This window comes from Natator depressus, chromosome 10 (assembly GCF_965152275.1).
Source record: "Natator depressus isolate rNatDep1 chromosome 10, rNatDep2.hap1, whole genome shotgun sequence".
NCBI classification, from domain to species: Eukaryota; Metazoa; Chordata; order Testudines; family Cheloniidae; genus Natator; species Natator depressus.
In genome coordinates, this window is record NC_134243.1 from 78,063,510 (window position 1) to 78,075,769 (window position 12,260).

At 43.1% G+C, this 12,260-nt stretch overlaps 1 protein-coding gene across 4 annotated transcripts in view; it reads right to left on the reverse strand.

Moving 5' to 3' along the window:
- The window catches only part of MEGF11 (multiple EGF like domains 11), a 376,622-nt gene that overhangs the window by 169,797 nt on the left and 194,565 nt on the right, over positions 1-12,260 (reverse strand). For 2 of the 4 annotated variants that reach the window (XM_074966582.1, XM_074966583.1), the window contains exon 7: positions 8,280-8,354. The exons of the other annotated variants lie outside the window; for them this stretch is intronic. In XM_074966582.1, coding sequence (XP_074822683.1) covers positions 8,280-8,354 — 75 coding nt within the window. The remainder of the gene's footprint in view (positions 1-8,279; positions 8,355-12,260) is intronic. 4 annotated transcript variants of the gene reach the window in all.

Consider the following 12,260-nt stretch of genomic DNA (forward strand, 5'->3'; position numbering starts at 1 on the left):
GGTACCTGCATTAAGAGCCTGACCCGAAGCCCACTAAAATCAATGGGAGTCTTTTCACTGATTTTAATAGGCTTTGGATCAAGCCCTAAGAGCAGTACTGAGTCCTGTCAGACAGGCGCTGTGTCTACATCTCTGCTGACCTGGGCCACAAAAGAACTGCAGTCCTGATGGTGAAATGCTCTGTCTCCCATTACCAGTTTCTGCAGCCAGCAAGTTATAGATTAATAGAGTTGAAGGTCAGAAGTGACAGTCAGATCATCGAGTCTGGTCTCTTGTATGACACAAGCCATTACATTTCAGCCAGTTACTTCTGTACTCAGCCTAACAGCTTGTGTTTGGTTACAGCATATCCTCCAGGAAGGCATCCAGTCTTGATTTGAAGACTCAAGAGAAGGAGATCCCACCACTAACCTGTGGAGTAAGCTACCAAAGGAAAGCACCCTCACTGTTAAAAACACATGCCTGATTTCTAATTTGAATTTTTCTGGCTTCAACTTCCAGCCTTTGGTTCTTGTTATGCATTCCTCTCATAGATTAAAGAGCCCACTAGTTCCTGGTATTCACTCCCCGTAAAGGTACCTGTACATTGTAATCAAGTCACCTCTCAATCTTCTTTCTGATAAACTAAAAGGATTGAGCTCTCTACGTTTCTCAGTGTAAGGCATTTTCTCCAGCGCTCAAATAATTTTTGCATCTCTTCTCTGCACCCTCTCTAAATTTTCAACATTTATTTGAAAACATGGACATCAGAGCTGGATGCAGTAGTCCAGCATCACTCATACCAGCACCATACACAGAGATAAAATTACCTCCCAGCTCCTACCTACTACTCCTGTTTATACAGCCAAAGATTGCATTCGTCCCTTTTGCCAGAGCACCACACTGGCAGCTCACGCTGTCCACTATGATTCCAGATCCTTTTCAGAGTCGTGTTTTCCAATGATGTGATTGGAATAACAGAGACTTGGTGGGATAACTCACATGACTGGAGTACTGTCATGGATGGATATAAGCTGTTCAGGAAGGACAGGAAGGGCAGAAAAGGTGGGGGAGTTGCACTGTATGTAAGGGAGCAGTATGACTGCTCAGAGCTCAAGTATGAAACTGCAGAAAAACCTGAGAGTCTCTGGATTAAGTTTAGAAGTGTGAGCAACAAGGGTGATGTCATGGTGGGAGTCTGCTATAGACCACCAGACCAGGGGGATGAGGTGGACGAGGCTTTCTTCCAGCAACTCGCAGAAGTTACTAGATCGCAGGCCCTGGTTCTCATGGGAGACTTCAATCACCCTGATATCTGCTGGGAGAGCAATACAGCGGTGCACAGGCAATCCAGGAAGTTTTTGGAAAATATAGGGGATAATTTCCTGGTGCAAGTGCTGGAGGAACCAACTAGGGGCAGAGCTCTTCTTGACCTGTTGCTCACAAACCGGGAAGAATTAGTAGGGGAAGCAAAAGTGGATGGGAACCTGGGAGGCAGTGACCATGAAATGGTCGAGTTCAGGATCCTAACACAAGGAAGAAAGGAGAGCAGCAGAATACAGACCCTGGACTTCAGAAAAGCAGACTTTGACTCCCTCAGGGAACTGATGGGCAAGATCCTCTGGGAGAATAACATGAGGGGGAAAGGAGTCCAGGAGAGCTGGCTGTATTTTAAAGAATCCTTATTGAGGTTACAGGGACAAACCATCCCGATGTGTAGAAAGAATAGTAAATATGGCAGGCGACCAGCTTGGCTTAACAGTGAAATCCTTGCTGCTCTTAAATACAAAAAAGAAGCTTACAAGAAGTGGAAAATTGGACAAATGACCAGGGATGAGTATAAAAATATTGCTCGGGCTTGCAGGAGTGAAATCAGGAAGGCCAAATCACACCTGGAGTTGCAGCTAGCAAGAGATGTTAAGAGTAACAAGAAGGGTTTCTTCAGGTATGTTAACAACAAGAAGAAAGTCAAGGAAAGTGTGGGCCCCTTACTGAACGAGGGAGGCAATCTCGTGACAGAGGATGTGGAAAAAGCTAATGTACTCAATGCTTTTTTTGCCTCTGCCTTCACGAACAAGGTCAGCTCCCAGACTGCTGCACTGGGCAGCACAGCATGGGGAGGAGGTGACCAGCCCTCTGTGGAGAAAGAAGTGGTTCAGGACTATTTAGAAAAGCTGGACGAGCACAAGTCCATGGGGCTGGATGCGTTGCATCCGAGAGTGCTAAAGGAGTTGGCGGATGTGATTGCAGAGCCATTGGCCATTATCTTTCAAAACTCATGGCAATCGGGGGAGGTCCCAGATGACTGGAAAAAGGCTAATGTAGTGCCCATCTTTAAAAAAGGGAAGAAGGAGGATCCTGGGAACTACAGGCCAGTCAGCCTCACCTCAGTCCCTGGAAAAATCATGGAGCAGGTCCTCAAGGAATCAATTCTGAAGCACTTAGAGGAGAGGAAAGTGATCAGGAACAGTCAGCATGGATTCACCAAGGGCAAGTCATGCCTGACTAATCTAATTGCCTTCTATGATGAGATAACTGGCTCTGTGGATGAAGGGAAAGCAGTGGACGTGTTGTTCCTTGACTTTAGCAAAGCTTTTGACATAGTCTCCCACAGTATTCTTGCCAGCAAGTTAAAGAAGTATGGGCTGGACGAATGGACTATACGGTGGATAGAAAGTTGGCTAGATTGTCGGGCTCAATGGGTAGTGATCAATGGCTCCGTGTCTAGTTGGCAGCCGGTATCAAGTAGAGTGCCCCAGGGGTCGGTCCTAGGGCCGGTTTTGTTCAATATCTTCATAAATGATCTGGAGGATGGTGTGGATTGCACCCTCAGCAAGTTTGCAGATGACACTAAACTGGGAGGAGTGGTAGATATGCTGGAGGGTAGGGATAGGATACAGAGGGACCTAGACAAATTGGAAGATTGGGCCGAAAGAAATCTGATGAGGTTCAACAAGGACAAGTGCAGAGTCCTGCACTTAGGAAGGAAGAATCCAATGCACCACTACAGACTAGGGACCAAATGGCTCGGCAGCAGTTCTGCAGAAAAGGACCTAGGGGTTACAGTGGATGAGAAGTTGGGTATGAGTCAACAGTGTGCCCTTGTTGCCAAGAAGGCCAATGGCATTTTGGGATGTATAAGTAGGGGCATTGCCAGCAGATCGAGGGACGTGATCGTTCCCCTCTATTCGACATTGGTTAGGCCTCATCTGGAGTACTGTGTCCAGTTTTGGGCCCCACACGACAAGAAGGATGTGGAAAAACTGGGAAGAGTCCAGCGGAGGGCAACAAAAATGATTAGGGGACTGGAACACATGACTTATGAGGAGAGGCTGAGGGAACTGGGGATGTTCAGTCTTCAGAAGAGAAGAATGAGGGGGGATTTGATAGCTGTTTTCAACTACCTGAAAGGGGGTTCCAAAGAGGATGGCTCTAGACTGTTCTCAGTGGTAGCAGATGACAGAACAAGGAGTAATGGTCTCAAGTTGCAGTGGGGGAGATTTAGGTTGGATATTAGGAAAAACTTTTTCACTAGGAGGGTGGTGAAACACTGGAATGCGTTACCTAGGGAGGTGGTGGAATCTCCTTCCCTAGAAGTTTTTAAGGTCAGGCTTGACAAAGCCCTGGCTGGGATGATTTAGTCGGGGATCGGTCCTGCTTTGAGCAGGGGGTTGGACTAGATGACCTCCTGAGGTCCCTTCCAACCCTGATATTCTATGATTTCCAGGATACAGCCTCCCCATTCTGTAGGTATGGCCTGTATTTCTTGTAGATGTATTAAAACACATTTCGTTTCAATGGGCTCAGCTTATCAAGTGATCCAGATCACGCTGCATGACTGCCTTCTCATCATTCCTTATCACTTTGCCAATTTTTGTGTCATCTGCACATTTTATCAGCAGTGATTTTATATTTATTTCCAGGTTGCTGATGAAAATGTTGAAGAGCACTAGATCTAATACCTATCCCCGCAGAACCCCACTAGAAACACCTCAGTACAATGATGATTGCCCACTTTTTGAATTAGCATCTGTTAAATATATTAAGAACTGGCTTTATAAATATTGTGCAGTGCTATTTTTGTTTAATTAGAATGTTGTGCCATACTAAGTCAAACACCTTACCGAAGTAAGTATATTACATCTACGTGGTTACCTTCATCTACTAAACGTGTTATCTGCTCACACAATGAAATCAGGATTGTTTGACCAGACTTATTTTCCATATAATCATGTTGACTGGAATTAATTATTTGCCTATCCTTTATCATCTGAATCCCACATCAGCCCCCTAAATGATAATTTCTGGAAGAAAATTGCACATGCCCAGGACTGTGAAAAACACACGTAAGAACAAGTCTTTTAAAATGATTTGAGACTGGGAAAAGGGACGACTAAGGGGGCATATGATTGAAGTCTATAAAATCATGATGGGTGTGGAGAAAGTAAATAAGGACGTGTTATTTACTCTGCATAACAGAAGAACTAGGGGTCACCCAATGAAATTAATAGGCAGCAGGTTTAAAACATACAAAAGGAAGTATTTCTTCACACAATGCACAGTCAACCTGTGGAACTCCTTGCCAGAGGATGTTGTGAAGGCCAAGAGTATAACAGGGTTCAAAAAAGAACTAGATAAATTCATGGAGGATGTCTATTAGCCAAGATGGGCAAGCAGGTGTCCCTAGCCTCTGTTTGCCAGAAGCTTGGAATGGGGGCCGGGGGATGGATCACTTGATGATTACCTGTTCTGGTCATTCCCTCTAGGGCACCTGGCATTGGCCACTGTTGGAAGACAGGATATTGGGCTAGATGGACCTTTGGTCTGACCCAGTATGGCCGTTCTTATGAGACACATGCCCAGGAAGAAGAGAAAGGCAGAGGAGACAGACTGCAGCCATGGGAGCACCCAGAGCAGAGACCTGGGTGCTGGGCGGAAGCATCAGGTAAGTATGTGCAGCTTGGGAGAGGAGTATTTGAGTCATCCCACAAAGTCTCACTTTAGCAAGTCTGAAGCACAAATCAAACATTAATAGTGTATTGCTCACATGAGGCCTTAAGACAGGCAGGGATTGATTTCGACCTGCGCAATAGCAACAAGGCCTATGGCTTTGCAGAACAGAAGCTCTGAGGGCCATGGATGGCTCTTTCGCGTTTTGGATGGATAGATAATTAAAAATGTAGGTCTCACTGATGTATTCCATTATGCATGGCCTTAGAATCCCAGCTCATTTTCATTCTAGGCTTGTTTCACAAAAGAAGATGTCTAATTTAAGATGTAAATTATTTAAATTCATTTTTAATGTTTACTGTTTTTGAAATGGCAACTGAAAAGTAACAGAATGTGGAACACAGTTGTGATGTTATACAGGAAAAAATACATGAACAGTTTAATTTGTTTCTGGTTTTATTTAGTTTAGAATATTATGGCAGACATTCACATACAAACCTGTGGGCCAAAATTCAGCCCATGTGTTAGCAGATGCAAACTGCATGCTGAAATGTGAAGACTACAATTGCACATGCCTTGTTTTTCCAGAGTCGTATAAAAATATCATGGGCAACGTCCTATGTATATTTTACATACAATACCATGAATGAGTCTTTAAAATAATACACATTCATACACAGTGCATATAGGTATATCACATAAACAAAGCCATTGGTATAGAAAGACAGACAGATTGAGCAGTGAGAATCTATTGCCTTAGAGGCTGGAATAGTCATTGACACTGAAGCCAGAGGCCAGATTTCCAGACTCTGGATAGGCATGCTCTTGCAAATGTAATGCTTTGCCTCCGTAGGGACGGAACCCCAGACCTCTGGATCCATACGTGTGAACCTCTATTACCTCAGCTAAAAGACTCTGCTCACAGGCTCTACAGACTCAAACGTGTATGTGGTATAGCCATTAGAGGACAATAGAGAGCCCCACTATGTGGGCATGAGTCTTTTACTTCCAGATTGATTTCATGGGGACATTTCCAGACAGATATCTCTTTGATTGTGTGTGTCAATTCAAGGATTCCAAGACCAGAAGGGACCACTGTGATCATCTAGCCTGACCTCCTCTATACACAGGCCACAGAACTTCCCCAAAATAATTCCTAGAGGAAACCTTTTAGAAAAAAATCCAACCTTGATTTATAAATTGCCCTCGATGGAGAATCCAGCACAACCCTTGGGAAATTGTTCCAGTGGTTAGTTACTCTCATTGTGAAAAATGTATGCCTTATTTCCAGTCCGAATTTGTCTAGCTTGTGAGAGATCCAGAATTAATCCCGGGGTTTCTGGCTGTCATGCAACCACTATGCACTTATCATGCATGTCTGACCCCACCGAGGGCAAAAACTAGTCCACAGCCTATAAACATATCACCTAACTTTTTATTATGTAAATTCCAACTACATCACAACTTTGTTTCTGAACGTGTCCAGATTTCATAAGGGAAATGTCAGTATTCCAAAGATAGTTTCATTACACTACCAACAGTGTCATCGAGGGAGATTCTGCTCTCGATTAGCCAAGCATAACTGAGAGCAGAATCTGGCCCTTGCCTGCCTTTTTTTGCTGTGTAATATTGCTGGCATTGATCCTAGATCAGAGCAAAAAACAAGTGTCTGATTTTAATCAGTCAATGTTACTTGGCAATGCAAGAAGTCTTTATACATTTTATATATATATATTTGTCCTGGCATTGAAAGAATATTGAAATTTATCTCCAGGAGATAAGAGAATACCTTTTCACTCATGTGTAGCTAATGAGGGAATCACTATTTTGTGCAAGCACAGTAAATACCAAACCCTTGGTCTGGTTATTATTGCAAATTCCATTTTTACAACTTCCCATTTTTAAAACTGTCTCTTAATTGATTTTGTAAATATATTTGCCACTGGCATTTAAATGCTCCTGCAGTGTGAATACACATACATTCACGAAAAAAATAAACCAAGGTTACAATAGTAGCAGATACAGGTCCGTTGTAAATACTATTTTAACAGAGTTTAGTCAAAAGAAAGTCCCATACTTTCGTAAGACCACTTTCATACGGAAACAAGATCAGATTAATTACTGGTGTAAGTGGGTGCAGTTCTGTTGTTGCCATTCCATTTACACCAGAGGTGCAGCAGATTTGGTCCTCAGAGTGTTAATTACACACATTGTCCCATTACCATTGAGCCTCCGTAACTGTTACTGCGAGCCACCCACACATAAGGGGAAGCAGAGTAAAAAAACAGTAACCACCAGATTCACCAGTACACGTCAGCTGTTTTACACTGCCTTGGTGATGCCAAGCAGCTGTGAACCGGGCTTAGCTGGCTGGATTTCTTTGCCACAGCAGTGCAAAGTAGCTGGAGTGAGCCTGTAAACCTATCCCTAGTTTGGGATTGTTAGTCAGTCCTTGAAAATAATAATGCAATCTCGTAATAATATCTTCCACTCATACAGTGCCTTTCATGCCAAAGGCTTCCAAAGCATTAGATAAACTAATACACAGACAACACAAAGATCTTTTTAACCGCTGGGGTAAGGCACAGCAACTGCTGGGTGGAGAGAAACACCGCAGAACGGAATAGAGCAGCAAGCAAAAACTACTTTATGCAATGGAAACTGAATGAGGAACTGGTTTCACTAGGTCTCTGAGTAAATTTTGGAGTACTGAGTAAAGAATTAGTGAAAACTGAGTGAGGACCCTAAGGTTTGTCCCACGTAATTACCCAAGTTGAAATTTGCCCAGGATATGCAGTTAACAGCCCTAGTCTAATGAAAAGTGTCATGGGATCTTTAATGACCTCAAAGGGTCGGGACATCAATTTTATCTCTCGGCAACACCATGCTGGGAAGGAATGCCAGGCACTAAATCACCAACACCATTTCATGCAGCAGCTAGCTGGCTCTTTGGAGGCTTCTCAAACAACCCTGGCTGAGCTTGCTCAGCTTGTGATGTCTTACAGGATCGCAGCGCAAGATATGGAGGGAAAAATATGGACCATAAATCACATCCACCAATTGCCTCAAACACAGGAGTGTAAAAGAGTCAGCTTTGTTAAAAACAACAAAGGACCAAATCCTGAAAGGTACTGAGCACCAGCTGAAGGTATACAACTCCCACTGGCTTGGAGCACAATAGCAGCTGCTCAGCATCTCTCAGGATTGGGCTCCAAAGGAACATGGTCAGACAGGGCACATGTAGGAGAAAAGCCATGCACAGAGAACCATTTGGACCAAAACACCCTAATTCCCCCTCACACATCCGACCACCCCCAAAATTAGACACTTGATATTTTGAAACCACTCACTGTTGTAGCTGCGGTTTCCACTAGGCTCTGCCGACGCGATGCTGTGCTCAACCAGACCTCCAGAGGTGGCCCTTCCTGACAGTGAATGGGAAAAGAAAGGGGAGCAGGGGGGGAGGGAAGAGTGGACATGGGAGAGCAAAAGAAGGGAAAGGTGCATCTGTCACTGAACTCTATCACCTTCATTTTTCACATACACTGAGAATACTTGGGGCAGACCCAAAGCCCACTGATGTCCAGAGGAGAACTGCTATTGGCTTTGAACGGGCTTCATTTCAGGTCCTCCGAGAGTAAAGCAGGATAATAATAACCTTTTCATACAAACAAAGGTGGTCTAAGGGCTCTGGCGAAACCAGCCCAAGATGGAGTTACTTTGTATTCCATGTCTGCTTTGTGGTTATACAGAAAAATGGTTTGAAAAAACCCAAAAAATTTTCCCTGTGGAGATTTCAATTAAAAATGATGGGGGGAAAAACATCAAAAATTGCCATGGAAAATTTCAACTTTTTGTTTGTTTGTACAAAAAGATTTTTTTTAGTTCTTGATCTTGATAAAAAGCCAAAAATTTTGGAAGCAGGCAGAAACTTTCCACAAATTTTTTCATGTAACTGAAAATCCACTTTTCCACTGAAAACCAGCTGTGATGGGTTTTTTTTTTTTAAAACGGCTCTAGTAATGTTTCTCAGAAAATATCAGTATGGACCATGAAACGGGCCAGATTCTGCACTAATTTTATATTGTACAACCTGACTGAAGTCAGCAGTATGGCAAGATGAAAAGGCCAGTATGGGATTTCAGCAAGATAGTGTTTGTTTACAATCCATACCAGCCTTTAGTGTCAACATGACGCCACATTGATATTAATGAGACTGCACATCATATCAACGGTCATACGGAAAGAGACTGCAAACAACAGAAAAACAAAATGGAGCATTTAATTAACTCACAGGCTTAAAAATAATCACAGAGGCTAGAGGCTTTTTGTTTTGGAAAAATCCAGGCCTCTGTGCTGCAGAGCTTCTAAAAACCACAGGAGTGACGAAGTCAAGCATGCATCCCAGGTACGATTCACTCCAGTGCAGAGCCAGCACAAAACCAAGATAGCACTTAACTTCTACTTAAGCCCAACACTGAGGGCTTAAGTGGCACCTAAGTGGTGTGCTATTGTTATCATAATTTAATATTTATATTGTGGTTATAATAATACCTAACTGTTCTTCAATAGATATCAACGTGCTTTACCAAAAAGAGGTAAGTATCATTGTCCCCATTTGACAGATGAGGAAACAGAGGCACATAGTTGAAGTGAATTACCCAGCAAGCTAGTGGCAAAACCAGAAATAGAATCCAGGTCTCCTGAGTCCCAATCAAGGGCTCTAGCTACTAGGCTGCACTGGCAGTGCCTGCCAATTGTGCTAGATGCTGTACAAACATTAGTAACTGACAGCCCCTCCCACAAAGGGCTCGCAATCTAAAACAGGCCTGGTGCAGGCTCTCTGCACAGAGGGAAATTTCACTCAAGATGAATACATTCATGCCATTTCACTTCCTTTCACTCAAACCTGATTTAATAAAGGGGAGGTATACATTTTTGTATGGATGACAAATACTCATTGTATTTTTCTCCTGGAGAACAATCCTTTCTTCGTTCTTTTCTTTCTGAAGCATTCACTATGCAACATCTTTCCTCCTTCACTGGAGTTGGAGGGTGAGGTACAGGAGGCAAAGGCCCAGAGCTGCCATTGCATGTAGAACTGCCACCAAAGGCAGCTGGAAGACTCACAGTACTAAGCATCATGCATGATGAATCTAGGTCCGACCTACTGTCCTAGCCAAGTTTCAGAGTAGCAGCCGTGTCAGTCTGTGTCAGCAAAAAGAATGAGGAGTACTTGTGGCACCTTAGAGACTAACGAATTCATTTGAGCATAAGCTTTCTTGAGCTACAGCTCACTTCATTGGATGCATGCAGTGGAAAAGATATATATACACACGGAGAACATGAAAAAAATGGATGTTGGCATACCCACTATACCCACTCTCGTTACAGTGGGTATGGCAACACCCATTTTTTCATGTTCTCTGTGTAGAAACAGATCTCCCTACTGTATTTTCCACTGCATGCATCCGATGAAGTGGGTTTTAGCCCATGAAAGCTTATGCTCAAATAAATTTGTTAGTCTAAGGTGCCACAAGTACTCCTTGTTCTTTTTGTCCTAGCCAAAAAACTCAACAGCTTCCTTGCTGGCAATTTATACCTTCTAGTGCTCAGAAATTTAACAATCGGTGAAACATGGAAATGAGTGAGAATGATCAGCAGCAAACACCATTAGATAACAATGCACCCACAACTCATTAAATTACTTTGAGAATGTAGGGTGTGCCACAATCTAAAGGAATGTTTAAAGAGCTCATTACCAAACTGCTTGAAGAAGAAAAAAAAAATCTAACTCTGGCTGCAATGGATACTATATTTTCATATGTCTGCAAAAGCATGCAGTAAAACTGAGTAAACGGAGGGTGCATTTAAGAGTGATTCAAGTACATATTCCGACTAGATCACATCTGGACAAATGCAGGTGCTCAAGGGGGACAGAAAGGGTACAAGGATCCTATCTTACGCCACTGTGCGGGAGACGGGCAGAGTCTCGGGCACTCCTCTCTGCCAGCATCCTCTCGAGTGCAGGCTACTTCTCAGAGGTGGCGAAGGGGCAGCTAAAACCACAGAGGTGGGCACATGCTGTCCTTCGAGGGATTTCTACTGCAGGGTTACAACCCTTCATCATCAAGACCCAGCCCTTTTGGAGGAGATGTGATTGTATTGGGATCCTGCTTTCACAATGAACAGAGACGATTGTTGCTATGCTGATGATAATCGACCCACCTTGCTGCAGCAGCAGATTATTATAGTTGTCACCACTGGTTTTTTTTTATCCTGTCTGTCGGATATTATTCAATGGGGGGCCTGCTACCCGGCTTTGGAATATTGTTCTTGCTCTGACACCGTTATATCACTATTGCAGGTGTTGCTAGGAATATGGATTCCGTTCTTGAGACAGATATTCCTCCCGGCATGATATAACATCTGTAGCTGGAGCATCTTTCTGTCACCTAAGAAATTGTTGCAATACTTGTACGACAGGTACTATATAAATCTATATTTTATTGTAAATATCTCCATATAGATGTCTTTATCTAATACTGAGGCAGTAATCCATGCTCTGCTCTGTTATTATCCAGAGTCCCAGATATATGACTTGTACAGGATGCTGAGGACAAAGTTCTTAGTGATTCTAGGGGTCTTAAAATTGCCTTTTTAAAATGCAAAGGCCTTCCTCAGCTCAGGCTGGTTGTCTCCATGACATTCCCATGCCCTGTATTATGAATCTTGTCTGCAGGTAAAATAAAGCTGGCTTCCTGGTCTTCCCTAACTAGCAGTGATTAAACTTCGGGGTTAAAACTTTAGTTGTTATGTCCCTTGGATTTCAAGTTCCCTTCTTGCACTTGTTAGGAATACAGGCTGTTAAATCAAAGATCAAATTGGTTTAGTCCACTTCATTCCAGCCTACTTGAATTGAGGATTATGTTACAGGCCTGATTTTCTTAAACATATGTGCACCCAAAAACACTCCCTGTCTATTTTTTAATACGCCCAGATGGCTATTTATGCATCTAATTGTCCACGATTCCATAAACATGGTAAATGCACATACAAAGTAGAAACACAACTGCACATACCTTTCTGTGCAATATTCAAAAGCAGGCTCTGTATGCACTACAGTACTATGTATTGTCAAGCAGCTTGATGCACACAGCAAGAAAGCTTCTAATACTTAGCTGGCTGTTGGGTTTTTTCTTTTGCAAACTGCCTGCTCAGAGGTCAAACTCAAATGAAGGCCCTGGCTCACAAACAAATGAGATTCAGCCACATGATGTGAATCATTGCAACAGGAGCTAACACAGCTCCCGATCCTGCTGTCCTGGCAC